Genomic DNA, 23,667 nt, shown 5'->3' on the forward strand with positions numbered 1-23,667 from the left:
TAAATTTGCTGTTAATTGCATCATAATTATTTTTACCTATTGAATCATGTGAAAAAGGCATCTTTCCCTTCAAGTAAGCTTGCAAGGCAAAACGACTGGTCACTTGGAAAATTCAGAAAAAACAAAGTTATAGACCTAGCTTCAGAATAGAGACTTCTAATCTAGTTGATTATGCCTCAATGAGTCTTTGAGCTCCTTCTCCAGAGCTGAGCAATTCTTGTCTGCTCAACTTTAAATTACTGTAAAAGTCAGACTGATGGAACTATTCCAATATGTGGACAATGTAATTAATTCAGAAAACTTTGGCATGGTAAGAAAGTCAAATGTCTCTCAATAAATTTTCTCAAATAAAATTTCAATTTATTTCTTGGGTAAGATAGACTAGATTAGGAAGAACTCTGTTTCTATGGGAATAGCATTAGCTGGTACCACGCGGTAAGGGATGGGGTCAGAAAAGCACTGTCCATACTGGTGGTTTTTCAGTTTCATGGAGACCTTTATGAGGTCTTGAAGAACTGTAGACAAGTGTAGGATAAACCTTTGAAGTTCATTATAATGAGAAAGGTGACTCTTTCTAATAAGTACAAGTGTTGATTCAGTTTGCATTACATATTGAACATCTACTATGTGCAAGCTAGGGCTGCTAGGGATACAAAGTGAAGTGAGAAAAATACAAGACTTCTGACATGAGGGACTGTTTCTTCAGGTATAGTTTTAGGTCCGTTTATAGCAGAACTGTCTTGTGTATATTTCAATAATCTGGACATCACTCAATTTATTGAGTAAGAATTTGGGAGAATTTGGCCCAATAATATGTAGTTTAATCTTCTCCCCAGAATTTTTATGCATTCTAAAATGTGAGAGCCATGACTCTTGAGCTTCCATTCAATGAGTAAAGCACACAGTAAACAAGCTACTATAATACATGGCATAATTTGATTTATGCAAAGGGAGAGTTAGAAACTGCTATTTAAGTTTAAAGAAGGGGGAGATTATGCTTGGCAAGAAGGATCTGAAAATATCTAAGAAAGGAGGAGTGTTTGGGATGGACTTCCCAGGAGAATACACAGTTTCTACAATTGGGCTTTGGAAGAGCCATGACCAAAGGAAGAGAACGCATATGTAAGAGCAGACTTTGTTCATGAAATATTGAACTTTTGTTGGTGATATTTCTCAATGTCTCCATTATAGCACATGGAAAACTTTAAAAATGCTGATTTTTCTGGCTCCACCTGAAAAATTCTTATGTATCACTCATGAGATTTTTATGGCAGTTAAAATAATTATGGAATTATAGAAGATTATTATTTAAAATATTTAAAAGGAAAATTGGGCTGCATTGTGGTATAGTGGGTTAAGGGGCCGCCATATAGGTGACAGTTTGAGTCCCTGCTTTTCCACATTCTGATCCAGTTCCCTGCTGGTGGCCTGGGAAAGGAAGCAGAGAATGTGTCAAATATTTCTGCTCCTGACACCCCTATGGGAGAACTGGATGAAGCTCCTGCTTACTGGCGTTGATCCGGCCCAGCCCTAGTCATTGCTGCCATCTGGGGAGAGGATAAGCCAATGGAAGAATTCTCCCTCTCTCCATAACTCTGACTTTCAAATAAATAAATCTTTAAAAAAAAGAAAATTAATAAGATGAGCTGTTTGGCAAAGAAAAACAAATGGGTTTTGTGAGTAATGATATGATGAGTTTTAATCTGAGAGCTTATTTGAGTACTCTAGTTGTTAGTTCTAACTGGGCAGAGGAGATGTAAATTGAAATTTTAGAAAAAGGTTGGGGATGAAGATGTTGACTTGGAAGGACATTTTTCAAGTTTTGAACATGGATGAAACAAGAGATACAGTTAGCATCTAGACCAGTCACCAAAATGAAGAGAGGGGAATTTTAGGAGAGTTGAGATGATCATTATTATTACCAGCTATAGTAAAATCCTTCTCAACATTAGCTTCATATTACAGTTAGCTGGTGTGTTGTCATACCTGCCCACATTCTGCAATGAAGCAGAGAAGGATGGAGATAATGAAAAAGCACTGGAATCTGGTAATTAGGAGACCACTATTTGGGAAGAGTTTTAATTTAATACAAAGGGGCTTTAAAAAGTTTGCCGAAATTAAATTAAAACATTAATATTTGGTGCAAAAAATTTGAGATTCCTTATATATGAAGAATCTTCAAGAGGTTCATGATAGTGAATATAATTAAAAATATGCGATGATTTGAAATTCTATTTACACTAAAATTCAAGTGTATTTTTATTCTATTTTTCCACAAAATGTTTGAGATGACCTTTCATATTTGGGATTGAAAGACAAGTAGCAAGGGGTTAAAGTAGGACAGGTAATGAAGAGATTCAGGTTGGGCCATATTGCTTTGGTAAAACATTTTGAATTAAACCAGGCCAATTTTTTTAAATATTCCTCAAAACTACTTTTAGAAAAAATGGTTATATTCAGAAAATAGAATTGAAAAAAATCAAACCAGTGTAAGACTAGTTTCTTACTAGTGCCAGGGCATCATGCAACAAGAAACTGGAGAGAAATGTGAAATTTTAGAATTAATTTTGAATCAAAATTGCAGATGGAAATGATCCCAAAATGTTCTCATGACAATTCCCTGATTTTCTTTTTTTTTAATTTTTATTTATAAAGTTTATTTAAGTTATGCAAGTTTCATGTACTTCATATATACTGATTTAGGAATATAGTGATACTACCTTCCTTCCCACTCATGCTCCAATCCTTCTTTCTTCCCTCTCTCCCATTCCCACTCTTAAATTTTACAGAGATCTACTTTTAGTTTGCTCAATAATTATAAGGTTAACCCAACATTAAGTAACAAATAGTCAAATAGCATGAAGAGAAAAATATATTCCTCAACAGAAGGGACAAGGTCTATAAACAATCATCAAATATCAAAATGATCACTTCACTCCAATACATTGCAATTTAAGTACTCTATTAGTTACCCTGGATCATGGAAAACATATGACATCTGTCTTTTTGGGACTGGCCTGTTTCACTATGTATATGGTTTCCAGTTGCATGCATTTTATTGCAAAAGACAGGATTTCTTTTTTTTTCTTTCTTTCTTTTCTTTCTTTTTTTTTTTTTTTTACCATTGAGTAGTACTCCATAGTGTATATATATACCACAATTTCTTCATCCAGTGTTCAGTTGATAGACATCTGGATTGATTCCATATCTTAACTATTGTGATTTGAGCTACAGTGAACATGGGAGTAAAGATAACTCTTTCTTATGCTGATTTCATTTCACTTGAGTATGTATTAAGGAGTGGGTGGCTGGATCATATAATAGGTCTAAATTCAGATTTCTGAGATGTCTCCATACTGTATTCCACAATGGCTGCACCAGTTTACATTCCCACCAACAGTGTACCAGGGTAACTTTTTTCCCCACATCCTGGCTAGTATCTGTCATTTGTTGATTTCTCTATGAGAACCATTTTAACTGGAGTGAGTTTAAACCTCATTGTGGTTTTGACTTGCATTTACCTGATGGCTAGTGATCTTGAGCATTTTTTCAAGTGTCTGTTGGCCATTTGAATTTCCTTTCTTGAAAAATGCCTGTTCAAGTCCTTCACCCATTTCTTAACTGGATTGTTTATTTGTTGTTGTTGTTGAATTTCTTGAGCTATTTATAGATTCTGGATATTAACCCTTTACCAGTTGCATAGTTTGCAAATATTTTCTCTCATTCTGTTGGTTGCCTCTTCACTTTGCTGAGTGTTTCTTTTGCAGTACAGAAGCTTTTAAGCTTGATATAATCCTATTTGTCAATTTTGGCTTTAATTGCCTGTGCTTTTGGAATATTTTCCAAGAAATCTTTGCCTATGCCAACATCTTGCAGAGTTTCCCCAATGTTTTCTAGTAATTTGATGGTATTGGGTTGTAGATTTAGGTCTTTGATCCATTTTGAGTGGATTTTGTGTAAGGTATAATTTAGGGGTCTAGTTGCATACTCTTGCACCTGGAGATCCCATTTTCCCAGCATCATTTGTTGAAGAGAATATCCTTGCTCCTGGAATTGATTTTAGCTCCTTTGTCAAATATAAATTGGTTATAGACATGTGAATTGATTTCTGGAGTTTCTGTTTCATTCCATTGATCTGCACATCTATATTTGTGCCAGTACCTGAGTGTTTTGATTATAACTGCCTGTAGTATGTCTTCAAATCTGGTATTGTGATGCCGCTAGCTTTGTTTTTGTTGTATAATGTTGCTTTAGTAATTTGGGGTCTCTCATGTTTCCATATGAATTTTTGCATCATTTTCTAGATATGTGAAAAATGTCATTGGCATTTTCATTGGGATATCACTGAATCTGTGAATTACTTTTGGTAGTATGAACAGTTTGATGATACTGATTCTTCCAATTCGTGAACATTGAAGATTTTTCTGATTTTTAATGTCTGCTTCTATTTATTTCTTTAACCACTTGTAATTTTCATTGCAGAGATCTTCCACATCTTTGATTAAATTTATTCCAATGTATTTAATTCTTTCTGTAGCTATTGTGAATGAGACTGATTTTAGAAGTTCTTCCTCAGCCATGGCATTGTCTGTTTATACAAAGGCTGTTGATTTTTGTGTGTTGATTTTATATCTTGCCATTTTACCAAACTTCTATGATTTCCAATAGTCTCTTAGGGGAGTCTTTTGGATCTCCTATATATAGACTCTTATCATCTGCAAATAAGGATAGTTTGACTTCCTCCTTCCCAATTTGTATCCCTTTGATTTCTTTTTCTTGCCTAATGGCTTTGGCCAAAACTTCCAGGACAATAGTGAATAGGAATGATGAGAGTGGGCATCCTTGTCTGGTTCCAGATCTTAGGGGGAATGCTTCCAACTTTGCCTTGATTGTGTTGAGGAATGTTCCTTCTGTCCCCAGTTTATTAGTTTTTATCATGAAAGGGCATTGCATTTTTTTAAACTTTTATTTAATGAATATAAATTTCCAAAGTACAGAATATGGATTAAAATGGCTTCCCCCCCATAACGTCCCTCCCACCCGCAACCCTCTCCTTTCCCACTCCCTCTCCCCTTCCATTCACATCAAGATTCATTTTCGTTTCTCTTTATATACAGAAGATCAATTTAGCATACATTAAGTAAAGATTTCAACAGTTTGCTCCCACACAGAAACATAAAGTGAAAAATACTGTTTGAGTACTAGTTATAGCATTAAATCTCAATGTACAGCACACTAAGGACAAAGATCCTACAGCTATAGAATACTATACAGTAGTCAAAAACAATGAAACCCGATCATTTGCAACAAGATGGAGGAATTTGGAAAACATCATGCTGAGTGAATTAAGCCAGTCCCAAAGGGACAAATATCATATGTTCTCCCTGATCAATGACAACTAACTGAGCACCAAAGGGGAAACTTGTTGAAATGAAATGGACACTATGAGAAACAGTGACTTGATCAGGGCATTGCATTTTATCAAATGTTTTTTTCTGTGTCTATTGAGATAATGATATGTTTTTTGTTCTTCAGTTTCTTAATCTGATGTATCATGTGTATTGATTTGTGAATGCTGAGCCATCCATCCCTGCATACCAGGGATAAATACCACTTGGTCTGGGTGAATGTTATTTTTGATGTGTTATTGGATTCAATTAGCTAATATTTCAATGAGGATTTTTGCATTTATTTTCATCAGGGATATTGGTCTATAGTTATCTTTCTTTGTTGTATCTCTTTCTTATTTAGGAATTAAGGTGATGCAGGCTTCATAAAAGGAGTTTGGGAGGATTCCCTTCCTTTAAATTGGTTTGAATAGCTTGAGAAGAATTGAAATTAGTTCTGTAAATGTCTGGTAAAATTCAGCAGTAAAGCTGTCTGATCCTGGACTTTTCTTTGTTGGGAGGGCCTTTATTACTGATTCATTCTCAGTCTTAGTTATTGGTCTGTTTAGGTGTTCTATGTCTTCATGATTCAATTTTGGTAGGTTGTATGTGTCCAGAAATCTACCCATTTCTTCTAGATTTCCCAATTTGTTGGTGTGCCACTCTGTAGTAATTCCTTATGATTCTTTTTATTTCTGTGGTATCTGTAGTTACATTTCCATTTTCATCTCTGATTTAAATACTTTGGGTCTTTTCCCTCTTTTTTTTGGTTAGTTGAGCCAATGGTGTATCAATTGTGTTCATTTTTTAAAAAAAACACATCTTCATTTCAATGATCTTTTGTAGTTTTTTTATTTCAATTTTGTTTATTTCTTCTCTACTTTTAATTATTTCTTTTCTCCTACTAACTTCCAGTTTGGTTTGTTGTTTTAATAGATCCTTGAGATGCACTGAGAGCTCATTTATTTGGTACCTTTCCAATTTCTTCATGTAGGCACCAATTGCTATAAATTTCCTTCTTACTGCCTTTTTTGTATCTCATACATTTTGATATGATGTATAATCATCTTCATTTATTTCCAAAAATTTTTTATATCTCTTTTGATTTCTTATATGACCCACTGTTCATTCAGGAACATGTTGTTCAGTCTCAATGTATTTGCACATCATCTAGAGATTCTTGAGTTGCTGGTTTCCAGCTTCATTCCATTGTAGTCAGGGAAGGTGCATGGTATGATTTTGATTTTTTTGAATTTGCTGAGACTTGGTTTCCGGCATAGCATATGGTCTATCCCAGAGAAAGTTCCATGTACTGGTAAGAAGAATGTGTATTTTGCAACTGTGGCGCAAAAAGTTTTGTAAGTACCAGATCCATTTCGTTCATAGTGTCAGTTGGCTCTATTGTTTGTTGATTTTCTGAATAGTTGATCTGCCCAATGATGAAAGTGGGGTATTGAAGTCCCCAGTTACTACTGTATTGAAGTCTATGTCTCCTTTTCAATGAATTAATATTTCTTTTAAATAGTCAGGCATCCTGTAACTAGGTGCATATATGTTTATTATAGTTATATCTTTCTGTTGAATTGATAACTTAATCATTACATAGTGTCCTTCTTCATCTTTCAACAGGTTTTGTGTTAAAGTCTATTTTGTCTGATATTAGCATGGCTGCTCCTGACATTTTTGCTTTCCATTAGCATAGAATATCTTTTTCCATCCTTTAAGTTTCAGTCTTCTGGTATCTTTGTTGGTGAGGTGTGTTTACTTTAGGCAGAAAATAGATGGGTCTTATTTTTAAACCATTCAGCTAGTCTGTATCTTTTAACTGGAGAGTTGAGGCTATTTGCATTCAAGGTGACTATTGATAAGCAATGACTTGGCCCTGTCATTTTCTCGTAAATATTCCTATTTATTACTTTGGATTTCTTTTGTACTTTTACTGGGAGAATTTCTGTCTTTACCTTCTTTCATAGAGATGACCATGTTTCTGTGTTTCTGTGTGTCACACATCCTTAAGCATCTTTTTTAAGGCTGGATGAGTGGTGACAAATTCTTTCAATTTCTGTTTGTTATGGAAGGTTTATTTCATTCATAGATGAGAGTATTCTGGATTGATAGTTTGGTTTTTTCCTCTTATGTCTTCTATCTTTGAACAATGCTGCTGTGGTTAGTAGAATGTCTGCATTTTCAGTGAATACTAAGAGGTGTGTGCTGTGTATGGCCAGGGAGCTCTGGTCAGTGCTCCAGGATGGGGTAAGTATCCAGGGTAGCACTCAGGTTGTGCATGGTAGATCTCCTCTTGTTAACAGAAGGTGGGTAATGGTCACCTTTGTTGGTGTGATCACATCCTCACTTCCTATCCACCAAGGTGATCAATGCCTGGGTTTTACCCCCTAGTGTATGCAAGACTCATCCACACTACCATATGAACCCTAGAAGTGAACTTCACAGTCCTTATTCCAAGCTTGGATCCCACCGCAGTGACCTGCCCCAGGCAACCAGGTAGCTACAAGCATTTAGTTGCATATAGTGTTTAGCTGCGTGCAGTGGTTGCCCTGAGACCCAGCTACACCATGCCTCTCTTGTGCAGCCCCCAAATCCCCACAGTCTCAGAACACAGGCTGCCACAGTCACTGGGTGCAGACTTTCCACTCTGCCCCACCAGCCTATATGGTCCACAGAGAGGTAGATGTTCCCCAAGCCAGCTGTCTGTCGGTGCTCTGCCTAGGCTGCTTGAGTCCCTGAGCCTGTGGTATGTTGGGAGGCTAGGAAAATATCACAGATCTAAATGGGTGCTCAACTACCTGTCAATCCTCCTATCCAGGCTCAAAGTCAGTGGGGACTGCAGATTTTTCCCTCCAATAGAATCTCCGGGTCACACATGTACACAAGAACCACTGGTCAAAAACTGCCCTCTCCCTGCCACTACTGCCAAGAAGATGACATCCTGTCTCAGCCAGTTGCTATGTGTGCACACAAGGGCTTTCCACAGCTGCCACCTAACTCCAAAATGATGCCTGCCCTCTCTCCAGCTGAGTGCCAGGCACTGTTGTGGGGTAGGTGGAGTGAAAGAAAAGTGCCCCTTCTACTTCTGCTAGGTCTGTGGGTACCCGCTAGCCCCTAGGTCTCCAGTCCAGATTCATGCCAAAGTCTCCCTCTGGCTATTATCACCATGGGCTGCTGCAGTTTTATCCCACCTCTCTCTCCAAGATGCCACCCGCTCTGGCTCTTGGCTGCTTAGTGTATTGTGTCTGTGTTCGTGCTGTGCATCTGCATCTTCCACAAAGGTCTACGGCATTCCTCTTCCTTCTGTAAAATTACCACTGCAGTTTTTTCTCTAATTCTCCTACCAGAGTGTACTTCCTACACACTTTATTATTATTATTATTTATCCCTAGCATAGTGCAGTATATTGCTCCCTATTCTGCCATCTTGGAATCAACCCATTACTTTCTTTCTTATTTGTAAAGTCTCCTTTTCATTTTTGCTCTTTAGTCTTTTGTTACTCTATTAAGAAGGAAAGTGAAGTGTTATAGCAAGCTAGAGAATCTAAGACCATGAAGTTATTAAATATGAAATACTTTCCACCACCCACTCCCCTGATTGAATCATAGCTTTTATTTTTTTAAGGAAATTTTCATTTTGAGAGGATACATGTAATTTAAATTTGTATTCATCTTCTGGAATTAAATGCACAAAATGCACTGAATATCTCAAAGTGCCTGTTAATGTTTCCATACGTTAGGGTCACATCTACATTTTTATGTTGCTTCCACTCTTTTTCTGCTTAGCAAAATAAGTCAGAAAATAGTGATTCTTGAATTTAAGCAAAAATGTCTTTGGTTATATCTGTGGAAAGTTCCTTGCTATTGATGACCATATATTTTCACTTACTTCAAACTTCTTTTTCTCCTCTAGCTTGCTAAAGTGTCCTTTCTTTTCTGTTTTTCTTCCTCTTTAAAACATTTTATGCCTAATCTAACCCAAAATAGCACACTTATTCTCAATTGTTTCTTCTCAATTGGGATTCCATGATGGATATTTGAAGTAGAAAGATTAAGGAAACAAGTGAAAATATAACTATAAACAGAATGCTGTTATGAAAGTTAGAGGGAGCTTCAAAAATTTCATGAAATTGGCATTAAAAAATTCTTGGTGAAAAATGTTTGAAATCCATACATAGTTTTTTCATAATACAAATGTACATGAACTTTTTGAAGACCCCTCATATCTACATCATCTTACCCTAATTTATATTTCCAACCTATTTTTATTCTACACTCATTAAAAACATTAGGGAAATAGCAAATTATCTTTTTTACAGAGCAAGCATTTTAGTCTTTATACCCACCCTGTGATCCAATTTGTCATCCAAAGGTATCACATCCCTTTCTGTTCTCCAATATAAGTGACAACTTGGCCCTTCAAATTATTGGTAGCTACCTTATAATCACAACGGAGAGCCTGCTGGGCATGGTGTGGGAATACGGGAGCTAAAGCGCAGAGATAAAGTAACCACCCTCCCCTTAGAATGGCTTCAGTCACACCAGTAATAAACAACCTTCATCTTTTAGGCCAGTCTGAGTTGAAATTTATATTATTTGCAGCCACAACATCCACAATATTCTAGCAGACACAATATAAGAAAAATCAATGGATAATGACTGAAGAGATCAAGTGCTGTGTATATTACATAATAGACACTCAGGAAATAATAGTGGGATGATTAGATTATCAATATTTCCATTATCTCCCTATGTGAACTTTGGCAAATCATATCACTGGAATTACTTTAATGTAAAATGAAGAAAATGTTAGTGGACCTATCTAACATCATTTCACATTAAAATAAAGATATATTCTATGAAGGTTGTAAATATTATCTGTTATTATATTAGTTTTATATTTTAGATTATTTCTTTGCATGCTTCATTTTGTAATTCTCTTTTGCTTAGTATTTTGTTGAACATTAGTGTTTTGTACCAATTTTTTCTTATAGAAGTAATACGTATTATATTTTTTAAGAAATATATTCACTATAATATATATATATACTCATAATTTTAAATACTTTTTTTTTATGGTGAAAAAACATATATTTAGAATTAGCCAGCTGGACTCCGTTCAGATGATCCCAATTTTGTTGGCAACGTCCAGAGCATCATAGTCCGGAGCCAGCCACACATACGCCTTCTTCTCTCCGTCAGGTCTGATCAGGGTGTTGACTTTGGCCACATCAATGTCATAGAGTTTCTTCACAGCTTGTTTGATCTGGTGCTTGTTGGCCTTGACATCCACAATGAACACCAGTGTGTTGTTGTCTTCTATCTTCTTCATGGCCGACTCCGTGGTCAGGGGGAACTTGATGATGGCATAGTGGTCAAGCTTGTTTCTCCTGGGGGCACTCTTCCGAGGGTATTTGGGCTGCCGTCGGAGGCGTAGCGTCTTGGGCCGCCGGAAGGTGGGGGACGTGCGGATCTTCTTCTTCTTGTGGCTGTGGACGCCTTTCAGCACTGCCTTCTTGGCCTTCAAGGCCTTCGCTTTGGCTTCGACTTTAGGAGGGGCAGGAGCTTCCTTCTTCGCCTTCGGCGCCATCTTGGTGAAAAGCCATAATTTTAAATACTTAAAATCACAAGGTATTTGTTATAAAATGTCCAAGCAGGAAGACATTTATATTAAATCACATTAAAGATCTTATTTCTTCACTGTATAGGAAAGACTGCACATCATTGTTTTCTGCAAGTGTTACAAATATGTTGGCAACATGTGACTATTATGTGAATTTTAAAAACATCTACTGGTTATCAGTAGTATTTAATTTCTAGGCCTGTTTAAGCAAGTTGAACATATTTTATATTTATACTTTATTTCTTTTTTTTATCTTTTTTATTTTTTGACAGACAGAGTGGACAGTGAGAGAGAGAGACAGAGAGAAAGGTCTTCCTTTGCCGTTGGTTCACCCTCCAATGGCCGCCGCAGCCGGCATGCTGTGACCGGCGCACCGCGCTGATCCGATGGCAGGAGCCAGGTGCTTCTCCTGGTCTCCCATGGGGTGCAGGGCCCAAGTACTTGGCCATCCTCCACTGCACTCCTGGGCTACAACAGAGAGCTGGTCTGGGAAGAGGGGCAACCGGGACAGAATCTGGAGCCCCGACCGGGACTAGAACCCGGTGTGCCAGCGCCGCTAGGCGGAGGATTAGCCTAGTGAGCCCTGGCGCCGGCTTATACTTTATTTCTGTTTGGCTTTGCTTATTAACAGAAAATTAATTATACTGGCATGCTGCAATTAGAGGTAATTATTATTACTTAACCACAGTTAAAAATAAAATTTTTATTTCAGAGATCTTTTTAGGGAAGGTTAGTAATTTCTTTTTTTTTCTCATTTATTTGGGAAACCAGTTAAGAGTCTGTGTGGAAAAACATAGAATGATGACTTGAATGAGATGAACTGAGGAATTGGTCATGAAACAGTAGCCATATTGGGATTTCTCACAAACGTTAGAAACAAATTTTGTTTGCTAACTTGAGAATGTGTGATGATTCGATGGGCTTGTGGTAGTTGCTATCATTTTAAATTTATTGGTTCAACTCCCTAATGTAGTTAAAGAGGTCCTTCTTCAATGAGTTGCTAAACCCTACCTACTCCCTAAACTCTTACTGCTTTAATAAGAGTGTGTTATTTATCCTAATATCTTCTCCAACTTTATTTTAACTCTATCATCATCTTTTACATCAGAATGATGATTCTCATCCAATTCTTGAATACTGCAATTTGTGGCTTTCAAACAAAGACTGTGAGTCACTCTGGGCCAACTCAGTTGTTTCCTTTGTGTTATAAGCTGGCTTCCAAAATACAATTATATGCAGAGTCAGAACACTGTCAGGATGGTAAAGACCCACAGTAAAGAGGAAACTACCATTCCTCCTGGGTCGAACTGAGTCAGATAGAAGTTGATTACACACATAGTATAAATGTCAAATGGATGTTTAACACTCATGTAATCTTCTGATGTTAAAATTTGAACACAAGGTGTCTTTTCATATCCTCCCACATGGTATAAGCACAGAGATTTAACAATTACAATGAATGAAAAATATAGCTGTTAAAAGACACAAATAACTCTTAACTTCTTGCCAAAAATAGATGATCAGAGAAAAGACGAGGTTTTAGATGAAGGCAGTGGCCATAGATGTATTATTTTAATTGCTTCTTCCATGAAGAAAGTTTTCAATTATTCTAAGTAGTAGTGTTTGGGTCACAACATAATGATAGGTTTTGTTCAGTCATCTTCTGGTTGTTTGGTGACCAAATTCCCTAAAGATCATTTAGGAGGACCTAGCTGCCTTGCCTGGCCTTGCCTTGCCTTACCTTGCCCTTCCCTTCCCTTCCCTTCCCTTCCCTTCCCCTCCCCTCCCCTCCCCTCCCCTTCCCTTCCCTTCCCTTCCCTTCCCTTCCCTTCCCTTCCCTTCCCTTCCCTTCCCTCCCCTCCCCTCCCCTCCCCTCCCCTCTCCTCCTCTCCTCTCCCTCTCCTCTTCTTTTCTTTCTCCCTCCCTCCCTCCTCCCTCCTCCCTCTCTTCCTTCCTTCCTTCCTTCCTTCCTTCCTTCCTTCCTTCCTTCCTTCTTTCCTTCTTTTATAAAATTTATTGGAAAGGCAGATAGACAGAGGGAGAGAGACAGATGAGACAGAGAGAAAGAGAGAGTTCTCATCCATGGGTTCACTCCCCGAATGTCTACAGCAGCTACATGAGAGGTCAATCTGGGTGTAGTATCTAGTGAAAGGGGAGCTTATGAGGGCTCTGGCTTTTGTAGACTCCCTGTCATGTGCAAGTACCATCTGAACAGGGTTTGAATGGGTAAAAGAAGGCAGTATTCACTTTTGATGGATAGTCAGAATAAAGAATTTGTTTTGTTTTGTTTGTTTGCTGAGGGCAATGACTCAGAAGGGATTGAGTGGGGCTAAGGGTCCAGGGAATGTTCCCTATCTTAATCTGAGTTAAAGTTACACAGGTGTGTTCACTTCATAAGCATTCATGTAATACTCCACTTGGGATCTGTGTACTTCTCTGTATGTGATATTTCAATTACAGACTTTACCAGAAAAGTGAAAGGGAACTGACATGGATTATTTAAAAAGTCATCACAAAACAAATAAACCAAAGAAAAACAAAAACCAGTCAGATGCAGTGTGTGAATCTTGACTAGATCTTGGATTAGGCAAAAAAAAAAAAAAAAAAAAAAAAAATCACTATAAAACCTTTTAAGGACAATTGAAGAAATGAGAATATGGAATATGACAAAGATTATAACATTGTTGTTAATATTCTTAGGTACAATAAGGTATTATCATAAGACCCTCAGAAAGTATTTGCTGATGTGTTTAGGAATGAAGTGTAAAATGAATGTAACTTTCTGTCAGATTGTGTGTGGGTGTGTGTGACAATGAGTCTGAGACTATATGAGAATATGTGTGTGATTGTGAGAGAGCAGGTATAAGAGCATGTAAATGGATGAGAATAGGCATATGCAAGCATGTACGAGAAAGTGTGCATGTGAGTGTGCATGAGAGAACAAATTACAGCAAACAGACAAAATTTCTACAAGCGTTTAAGTTGGGTGTTGGACATGTTCAAACTTTCAACATTTTTATATTTTTAAAAAAGTTTCCAAGTAAAAAAGGAGACTTTTAAACAAGTAAGGAAGAAAAGGGGAAAAAAGTGAAGACCTGACCCATATCCCAAAGCTTGAGATGGGGGCTGACCTGTTGTGAGGACCAGGATGAAACACAGTGCAGGAAAAGAATGTGGGAATTCTGGGCCTGAGATGCCGGATGAGTTATATTCTTCACATTCAGGGCTCCTGAACACTCACCATCCTAAATCTTAGTTTTATATGGCACACATTTAGAAAATTTAGGAGTGTCCTGCAAAGTTGTAACAGCTGGCCTGTGAGTGTTGGGCCCCGGGGCTGGGGGTGGGGGGTGGGGGTGGGGGGTGGCGAATGTCTGCGGAATGCTGAGGCCTCCTAGGGAAGCCTGTTTTAGAGCAAGGCCCCAAACTGCCTGGGAGCCCACAGTGTGAGAAACAAGCCGCTGGACGGGCCCTGACAGATGTTATGAAAGGGGGTGTTAAGTGCCTTTTTCAGGATATTAAACCAGCATCCTAACTGGCAAAAAAATGAATTGTCACTGACGTTACGTCGGCCCATTGGAGACCCTCTCTGCTACTTCTCGTGATCTGGGAACCATTACACACAGGTGATCGATATGCTCCTGGGCTGGAGTCTAAATAATGATTTCTAATAAAATCTATTTTAGACGGTTCAGGCCAGAGGACAGAGACAAGCCACAAAACATAATGTACTTAAAGCCACCCTCCCTCCCTTGCTCTCTTTTTTAAAGACCTGAATAATGGAAGAGAGATCTGGCGATAAAGCATAAAAAAAGCCTTTTGGTCCTGCCCAATCTGCTTAGCTAATGGCTGTAAACTGACACCCCTAATGAAATAAAAATGTCTCAGTTCAAGTGCATAGCCGCACAGTGGTTAACAATGCTGAACTCTGGCTCCCATCCCGATGATGGGCACCAAGCAGCACACTGACAGTTTCCCATGCCTTCCTTCCTTCCCAGCCCCTGCCCACTGCAAAGCAGGAGTCCTGCCCCCAGTTAAAGGACAGCAGTATTAGAGGTTTTGGCCAGCAGAACGGTATGCTTTATGTTATGTTAAGAAAATCTTTTTTTTCCCCTCTACTTGGGAAAATGTACTATTTTTCACTTCAAATCCAGAGGCCCAGGGTGGATCATTGACAGGGAAGTTGTGGTCCCCCTGCGCTGTTGAAGGTGAGATAGAGACATAGAAGAGTGTATCCTTGAGGCTGTCATAGCCCCCTCCGTCTGCCCTTGGCCGCCTCTGAGCCGTTGGTACTGGTGGCAGGCAGGCGGAGAAGCCCTGTCCAAATGTGCTAAGACTGGGTGGCTGTGGTTACACTGGCTTCCCCCCCGCTCTCCCTCATGGCCTGCAGTTGTCTGATTTCAATCAGCAGCAGTTCCCTCCACATGTCCAGCCATCAATCTTCTGCCGGCCCTGGATGAGTGTGGCACAACACAGGGCATGTTCCAGTTAAAAAATAGCCTGGGCCACTGCCTTCCCTCCCCAGCCACTGATAAGTATGCCTTTGATATTTTTATTAAAAAAGAAAGAAAACACATTGGGAAATATGTTTCATTTCTTATGGCACAGACCAAAGCCCCTGCTGGTGAAGAGGCTGTTGAGAATGAAACCAGAGAGGAGGGCAGAGCTGTACCTTTGAAATCTCAGCACTTTGCCAGGTGTAAGATGCCCACTCCCCACCCAACCACATCTCTGCAATCTCTGAAGCAATGGCCCCAATCCAGTGCAGTGAAGAGCCTTGCATTTTTCATAAGCAGCAAACCAGTGTCAAGATGTTCCTTCTCCCAAGAGGAAAAATGTGTATCTGGGAAAACATGGTTTTAAGAGACACAGGATTTGAAAATAAATTGTGATCTCCTTGCCTTTAGCATTTTGTCCAATCCAATGATGGATTTGGTAGCACCTCTGACTGGCTCCCTGCATCTCCTGTGTCCCTGCACACTCAGCGGCAGGAAGACAGGCAGAAGGTGGCAGTGGGGACAGTGTGGGAGGCAGGGAAGTGTCCCTCCCAGCCAGGGTTCTGCTGGCGGGGATCCTGGAGATGCTTGCCCACTTAGTCACCTCTCTGAGATGACACAGTAAACACTCTGTAGCCAGGTCCTGCTGCTTATTTTAAAACAGCCTGTTTCAATCTATTTACATGCTACTCCCTTCCTGGCAGAGCAATTGGAGGTGCAGGGATGTAAACACCCTTTGGTTCATCTCTAAGACTGAAGAGAACTGACCTGGTTGAGGCTTGTTCTAATTAAATTTTAAATGAGGCCAATCTGGGGCCAGTATTGTTGTGTAGCAGGTAAAGCTACCACCTGTAATGCAGGATCCCATATGGGCCCCGGTTCATGTCCAGGTTGCTCCACTTCCCATCCAGCTCTTTACTAATAGCTTGGAAAAAGCAGAGGGAGATGGCTCAGGCACTTGAGCCCTTATCACCCTCATGGGAGACACAGATGAAGCTCCTGTCTCAGCTGGTCCAGCCCTAGCCGTTACAACCATCTGGGGGTGAACCAGTGGATGAAAGATCCCTCTCTCTGTTTGTTTTTCTCTCTCTCTCCCTATTCATCTCTCTTTGTCTCTGTAACTCTGACTTTCAAATAAACAAATCTTTAAAGAAATGAAGTCAATCAGCCACACTAAGTGGGACTTCCAAGTTACCATGTCTTGTATCTGGAAGTGAAGATTAGAACTTAAGGTCAAAGAGGCAAAGAGGCCTCTCTACTCTACTCACTCCCACTTGTCCAGTAAGCTTGGGGGTTGCAAAATCATCTGTAATCCTTGTGGTTTTGGGGCTGTCTAGTCATGGCTAAAGTGCCTAAAACCTGTGTAGGAATGTGGGGAATTTGAGGAGAGAGGTCTGATTGATCCATGCAGAGAAACCAGCCTGCATGAGTTAAAAAAAAAAAAGGTAGAAACTGTGCCAGTTTGCTTTGAATGTTCATAGGATTGGGGGCTCCCCAGGATGCAAGACTTGCATTGCTAGGAAATCCTAGCAAGGTTGGGGGAGTTGGTCACCCTACATGTGGCTACAAATGCCAAAAGAGGGATTACAGTGGAGAGGATTGGAGAGAGAGAGGTGGAGGAACAAGGTCACTTGAGACCTAGGAGACTGTGGCTTGGAGTTTTTTATTCTGAGATCGATGTGAGGCTGTTGCAAGACACCTGTGGGTTTCAGGCTCTTATCCTAGAAAAGATTCCTATTGCACAATTGCATTAACACTGGCATGATTTAGGGTTTAGCATTCAGTGGCTATGAAGTTAGATTAGTAGTGTTCTGAAACATGATTTCTGGTCTGGGGAATTTTGGAAAAATGAGAAATATGACAGACATAGAGTTGGGAATGACCAAGGTTGCTCATTTGCTGAAGTTTTTACACAGATTCCAGAGAAAAAAGGGAGATGACCTTCATCTCTCACTGTACCAGTGGAGGGCAGATTCATTTTGGGAGTTGAATTTACTTCTGGAAGAGATGTATGCATAAGGAGGTTGGGAGTGGTTAAGCAGCATGGAGACTTTATCTGTGAGACTTGGGCAAAGAGAGGCATTGCATTTTAAGTTTTATGGGTGGCTGGAAATAGCAGGCTTTTTTTTTTTTTTTTTTTCATTGAATTGCTTGGGCTATTTTGTTATCTGGTGCTCATTGCATAACTCTTTCTGATATACTTGAGCAGAATTAGAGTATAAATCTAGGTGGAAAATAAAATGCAAGGTGACCACTGGAGACACTGGATTGTGTTGCCTTGGGGGAATATTCATATCCTGTATTGACCTCTATCACAAGCTCCTGAATGCAGCACTAAATAAGCATTCACAAAAGGTGTTGGGAAATTGGACTGACCATTTCATTAATCCCATGTGGCTACATAGTGGCCAAAGACAAGGAAAGCAGCCCCATGACGGCAGTGGCAGGACATCTGTGACACTTTGCTAAATTTGTCTCTCCAGGGACACAGCCCACCTCTACTCAGGATTGTTAATCTATGCCCCCATCACCTCTCTATTTTTAAAAATGTGCTTTGATTTTTACCTGATACACAGTAATCATACATCTTTGTGGGGTGCAGCATGATATTTCAATATATGTATATAACGTGTAATGAGCACATCCTCATCTCCTCATCAAATGCAAGAACCTTCTTATTGTTCTCCTGAATTCCAATCTTGAACTTCTAGAACTTATTCTTAGGAGAACCACCAGGGTGATCTTTCAAAAACAGGTACGTTCATATCACATCTTGCTCAAAAACCTGCCAAAAGGTTCCCATTCCAGTAAGAATAAAAGCCCCGTTACTTTAGCATGGCCTGCAAGGTGCTGCTCCTCCAGCCCGGTTCCCTTTTCAGGCTGCCTTCCCAGTACTCTCTTCTCCCCCAAACCACTCCACCCACACCGGCCTTCCAGAGACTCTTGTTTCCAAATCAAGGCCTTGACACTCAGCAGCCCCACCTCCTGGAACGCTTTCCCCCACATCTTTGCCTGGACTTTCTCCTCCACAGAGTTTAGATATCTACTTAAATGACACTTCCTGAGAGACCTTCCTGTCTCCACGATTTAAAATAGCCACCACTGCCCTGTCACTTTCCATCATTTTAGCCTGCTTTATTTTCTTCATAGCACTCAGCAGCCATCTGTTTCATTTTTTTTTTTTTTTTCTGCCCAAATGGTAAGGAATCCAGGACGGCTCTAACCGGCTCTGGTCACCTCCTTCTTTTTTTTTGTCCTGAGAGTGTTTATTCTCTCATGTGGCAGTGCGGTCTACGGCTGTTGTCCTCGTCTAGAAAATCATCTCCTGGTCACCCTTTCTCACCCTTTTCTCTTGATGTTCATTCACTGTGGCTTTAGATTTATCTCCTCTTATGTTGCAGTAGTAACGTTGAGTCTTGAGTTTGCCCTTTAGGGCTAAAGTAGACAATGCACACATTTGTCCTGCTCTGGTTTTATGTGACTTGCACCTAATTGTGAAAAAAAAAAGAAGAAGAAGAAAAGAAAAAGGGACTCCTATGTATTAGCCGACCATACTGGCTGAAGTTTTTCATTTGTGCTGGCTAATGATGAAAAGCATCAATTCTTGCCTTTGTCACTCGTTGTCTTGTGCCTGTATCTCTTCCAGGGGCCTCGAGAGAAGAGTTATTTATCTGGTGGATGATTCAGATATTTCTAGGTTCCCTGCCCAACACAATATTAATGTCATATCTTTGGAATATTTTATTCCATAATTTCCAAAGTCTAGACTTGCCAGAAGTGTTAGAATACTATTAATGGAATTAAAAGATTGTGTAGGCTTGTTTTGGCTTTTTAATCAGAGGAAAGGAAAAAAAAAACTACTAATCTTAAAAACACATTGAAGTCTTTCTATACCATCTCCTTCTTGCAACTAGCCCAGTTAGTGTGGTAGTTACCAATGGCATATAAGCAACTAAAGCACAAATACAAGGTTGATGTGGCACAGCAGGTTAATCTAACTCTTGGGATGCTTGCATCCTATATCTGAGTGCTAGTTCAAGTCCCAGATACTCTGCTTCCAAGGCTGCTTCCTCCTAATGCATCCTGGGAGGCAGCAGATGACGGTTCAAGTGTCCTCGCCACTGTCACCTGTGTAGGCACTGAACTGAATGAGTTCTAGGCTCCTGGCTTTGTCCCAGCTCAGTCCTGACTATTGTAGTCATTTTGTGTGTGTGTTTTTATGTTGGAAGTTTACTACATTAAACAAACTACAGTAAGTTTAGCATACACTTCATTTCCATGTTTCCCTAAATTGTGTTAGTTTGGTTAGGTATGTGGAAATTAAATTCAATAAGAAATATTTTACATATTGCTTTAAATCATTGCTCAGTTTTTTGTGTTTATTTACCATGGAAATTATTTATGCAATGGGTTAAAACTAAACTAAATAGTTGAGATTGAAGATAATAGATGTGAATTTGATCTACCTGGTAACTTATTGTATGACTTGCTTCCTGCAAATCTTTTTCTCAGTTTTATTTGGTAAATTTTGAATCATTTGTATTTGAAATATGCTCTCCATTAAAAGTATAAAAATTAATGGCTTTCCTTTCTGTGCTACCCAGCAAGGAGTCCATACAGTGTTGTTCTTGATTCCCGGCGTAACTTAAGGGGAAGCTGTCACAATGTCCAGAGCCCTTGATGTCCTGCAAATGAAGGAGGAAGATATCCTCAAGTTCCATGCAGCAGGAACCCACCCAGGTGGCACCAACCTCGACTTCCAGATGGAACAGTACATCTACAAAAGGAAAAGTGATGGCATCTACATCATCAATCTGAAGAGGACCTGGGAGAAGCTGCTGTTGGCGGCTCGTGCTACTGTGGCCATTGAAAACCCTGCTGATGTCAGTGTGATATCCTCCAGGAACACTGGCCAGAGAGCTGTGCTGAAGTTTGCTGCTGCCACTTGAGCTACTCCCATTGCTGGCTGCTTCATACCTGGAAGCTTCACTAACCAGATCTAGGCAGCCTTCTGGGAACCATGGCTTCTGGTGGTTACTGATCCTTGGGCTGACCACCAGCCTCTCACAGAGGCATGTTACGTGAACCTGCCTACCGTTGCTCTGTGTAACACAGACTCCCTTCTGCACTACGTGGACATTGTCATCCCATGCAACAACAAGGGAGCCCACTCAGTGGGTCTGATGTGGTGGATGCTGGCCCAGGAGATTCTGCGCATGCGTGGTATCCCTGGGAGGTCATGCCTGATCTCTACTTCTACAGAGATCCTGAAGAGATTGAAAAAGAAGAGCAGGCCGCTGCTGAAAAAGCTGTGACCAAGGAGGAGTGTCAGGGTGAATGGACGGCCCCAGCCCCTGAGTTCACTGCTACTCAGCCTGAGGTTGCTGACTGGTCCGAAGGCGTGCAGGTACCCTCTGTGCCTATTCAGTGATTCCCCACTGAAGACTGGAGTGCTCAGCCTTCCACTGAAGACTGGTCTGCAGGCCACCGAGTGGGTGGGAACATCCACTGAGTGGTCTTAAGCTGCTTGGCACGGTCTCTGAAGCAAATGTGGAAATGAGGAAAATAAGCACCAGTTTCTACAAAAAAAAAAAATTAATGGCTTTAATCTTTTTGCATCTTCTTTCCTCACTCTTCCTCCAGGCTGTTTTCTGTTAGTACCCTCAGAATCAACTATAGCTGTGCCCCTCCAGGTCCTACTCAGTATTCCTTCTTGCTCCTTGATTTCTTCTCTTGCTTTTAGGGATCAATCTCCCTTTTCTTTCCTCGGTTATTGCTTCTGCTGTCTTCTTTTTGAAATCTTTTAATATGTAAGGGAATTAAGCCCACATTATGGAGATGAGAAAGTAGGGATGGAAAGGCTGTACCCTGAAGTCCAACTGCCTGGGTTTGAGTTCTAGCGTACTACTTACTAGCTCTGAGAAATGTAGCAGCACGTTATAGTTCTCGGCTCCTGCCCTGTAACGTGGGAATAGTACTGATGCTCAACTTTATCAACACGGTTATTTAATGATAGCAATTTAATTACATGCACTTGTACAGGGTCAATGACAGTGTCTGACAGCCAGGATGCACCCAATAAGTGTTTGCTCTTATAATCTCCCCCTCCAGACCTTGAGTAGTACATATCATTATCCAAAAATGTTATATCTGGTGAACACTGGGCAGAATTAGGATTCCCACATGTGACCTGTATTCTCCTACTTAAATAGATTTGTCACTTAGGGTAAAATCAACACTGTGGACAGTTTGGAAGGGGACAGCTAGTCATAGTAGGAGTATTGGAATGTATCTGGAAGCTCACCTTAGTGGTCACTTGTAGGGGCCACTTTGTCCTCCCAGTTCCTCCTAAAATAGCTCAGATTCAGCATTCTAAGCCTTATAGGCTGTAGGGCTCAGGAAAGTCATTCTGATTTGGTGAAGCCTTAGGAGAACTTAACCTCCCAGAATTTAGTATCATTATTACGTCTTAGTCTTTCATTGTAGATTGAGTGTAAATATGTAATTATAAATCTTGTATTTGTAAAAAATATGTCTTGTTCATTAATATCAGATTGTTATCTGTTTCCATGATCATTTATTTAGACATGTAAATTCTTAAATTTTGTTACACATGTAAATTTCTAAACATGTACAAGGGGACTCCAAAAGGTTTGAAGACAGACTTAGAGGTTAAGATGCCTGCATCCTATATCAGAGTGCCTGAGTTTAAAGTCCAACTCCAGCTCCTAACTCCAGCTTCTTGCTAATGTGGACACTAGGAGGCAGTGGTGATGGCTTACATGGTTGGGTTCTTGCAGGTTGGATACCTGGATTGATTTCCTGGCTCCTGGCTTCAGCCTCTGGCCATTGCAAGCAGTTGTGAAATGAACCAGAAAATGGGAGTGCTCTTGTTCACTCTCTCTCTCTGTCTCCTAAAAAATAAAGAAGTATATGGATAAAAGTATTTTAAGTTTGTAGAAAACAGATTTAAAAGATCAATTTGTTTTGGTGCAAAGAATTTTAAAATCTATTTATACAAGGGATCTTCAAAAAGTTTATGAAAAATTCATGCTGTAAAAACATTATGCAAATATTTCAAAATATTTTTACACCAAAATAAACTTGTCTTTTCATTCTATTTTCCTGTGAATTGTTTGAAGTATTCTTGCATTTATACAGATGCACACAATACTACCAAGTATTTATGAATGAAAATTTCTTTCTTTTTTTTAAGATTTATTTATTTATTTGAAAGTCAGAGTTACACAGAGAGAGGAGAGGCAGAGAGAGAGAGAGAGAGAGAGAGAGAAAGAGAGAGGTCTTCCATCCGATGGTTCACTTCCTCAATGGCTGCAACTGACGGAACTGGAGCCAGGAGCTTCTTCCTGGTCTCCCATGTGGGTGCAGGGGCCCAAGGACTTGGGCCATCTTCTACGGCTTTCCCAGGCCACAGCAGAGAGCTAGATAGGAAGTGGAGCAGCCAGGTCTCAAACCAGTGTCCATATGGGATACCAGCACTTCAGGCCAGGGCTTTAATCTGCTGTGCCACAGCGCAGGCCCCAAAAGTTCTTTATCTAAACAGAGTTTAAACATATAGTCTATGCCACACAATTTTTATAATAAGGATATTTAACAAATTCTATTTTACTTTTGACAATTTTTTATTAAATTAAAATATGTAGGAATCATGCAAAAGCCAGTGTGCTTACCACAGAACAATTTTTCATTTTCTTTTTTTAATAAAAACTCTTTTATACCATTTTTAAATAAAAGAGCAATTCTTTATTTGTGGGGTCAATTATGATGATAATAGAATTAAGATTTATCCAATGGGGTCTGTGCTGTGGCGTAGTGGGTAAGTCTGGTGCCTGTAGTGCCAGCATCCAATATGGGTGCTGGCTCAAGACCAGACTGCTCCACTGCTCCACTTCTGATCCAGCTCTCTGCTATGGCCTGGGAAAACAGTAGAAGATGGCCCAAGTTCTTGGGCCCCTGCACCCGCGTGGGAAGACCAGGAGGAAACTCCTGGCTCCTGGCCTTTGATCGGTGCAGCTCCTGCCATTGCAGTTCATTGGGGGGTGAACTAGCAGATGGAAGACCTCTCTCTCTTTCTGCCTCTCTTTCTCTCTCTGTGTAACTCTTTCCAATATATAAATAAATCTTAAAAACAAAGA

General features: G+C 39.9%; 1 protein-coding gene and 1 pseudogene across 1 annotated transcript; one reads left to right on the forward strand and one right to left on the reverse strand.

Annotated features, from left to right (window-relative positions):
- Positions 1 to 10,481: 10,481 nt before the first annotated feature.
- On the reverse strand, positions 10,482 to 10,995 carry LOC108177383 (large ribosomal subunit protein uL23-like). Its single transcript, XM_051855926.2, has one exon. The coding sequence runs from the start codon at positions 10,980 to 10,982 to the stop codon at positions 10,512 to 10,514; it is 471 nt and encodes a 156-aa protein (XP_051711886.1). The 5' UTR covers positions 10,983 to 10,995; the 3' UTR covers positions 10,482 to 10,511.
- A 9,123-nt stretch (positions 10,996 to 20,118) lies between these two features.
- Positions 20,119 to 21,959, forward strand: LOC100346207 (small ribosomal subunit protein uS2-like; annotated as a pseudogene).
- Positions 21,960 to 23,667: the final 1,708 nt, after the last annotated feature.

This window comes from Oryctolagus cuniculus, chromosome 5 (genome assembly GCF_964237555.1).
Source record: "Oryctolagus cuniculus chromosome 5, mOryCun1.1, whole genome shotgun sequence".
Taxonomy (NCBI): Eukaryota; Metazoa; Chordata; class Mammalia; order Lagomorpha; family Leporidae; genus Oryctolagus; species Oryctolagus cuniculus.

Excerpts from the sequence above, each read along its gene's own strand:
- LOC108177383 (XM_051855926.2), bottom strand. The coding sequence starts at position 10,982 with ATGGCGCCGAAGGCGAAGAAGGAAGCTCCTGCCCCTCCTAAAGTCGAA.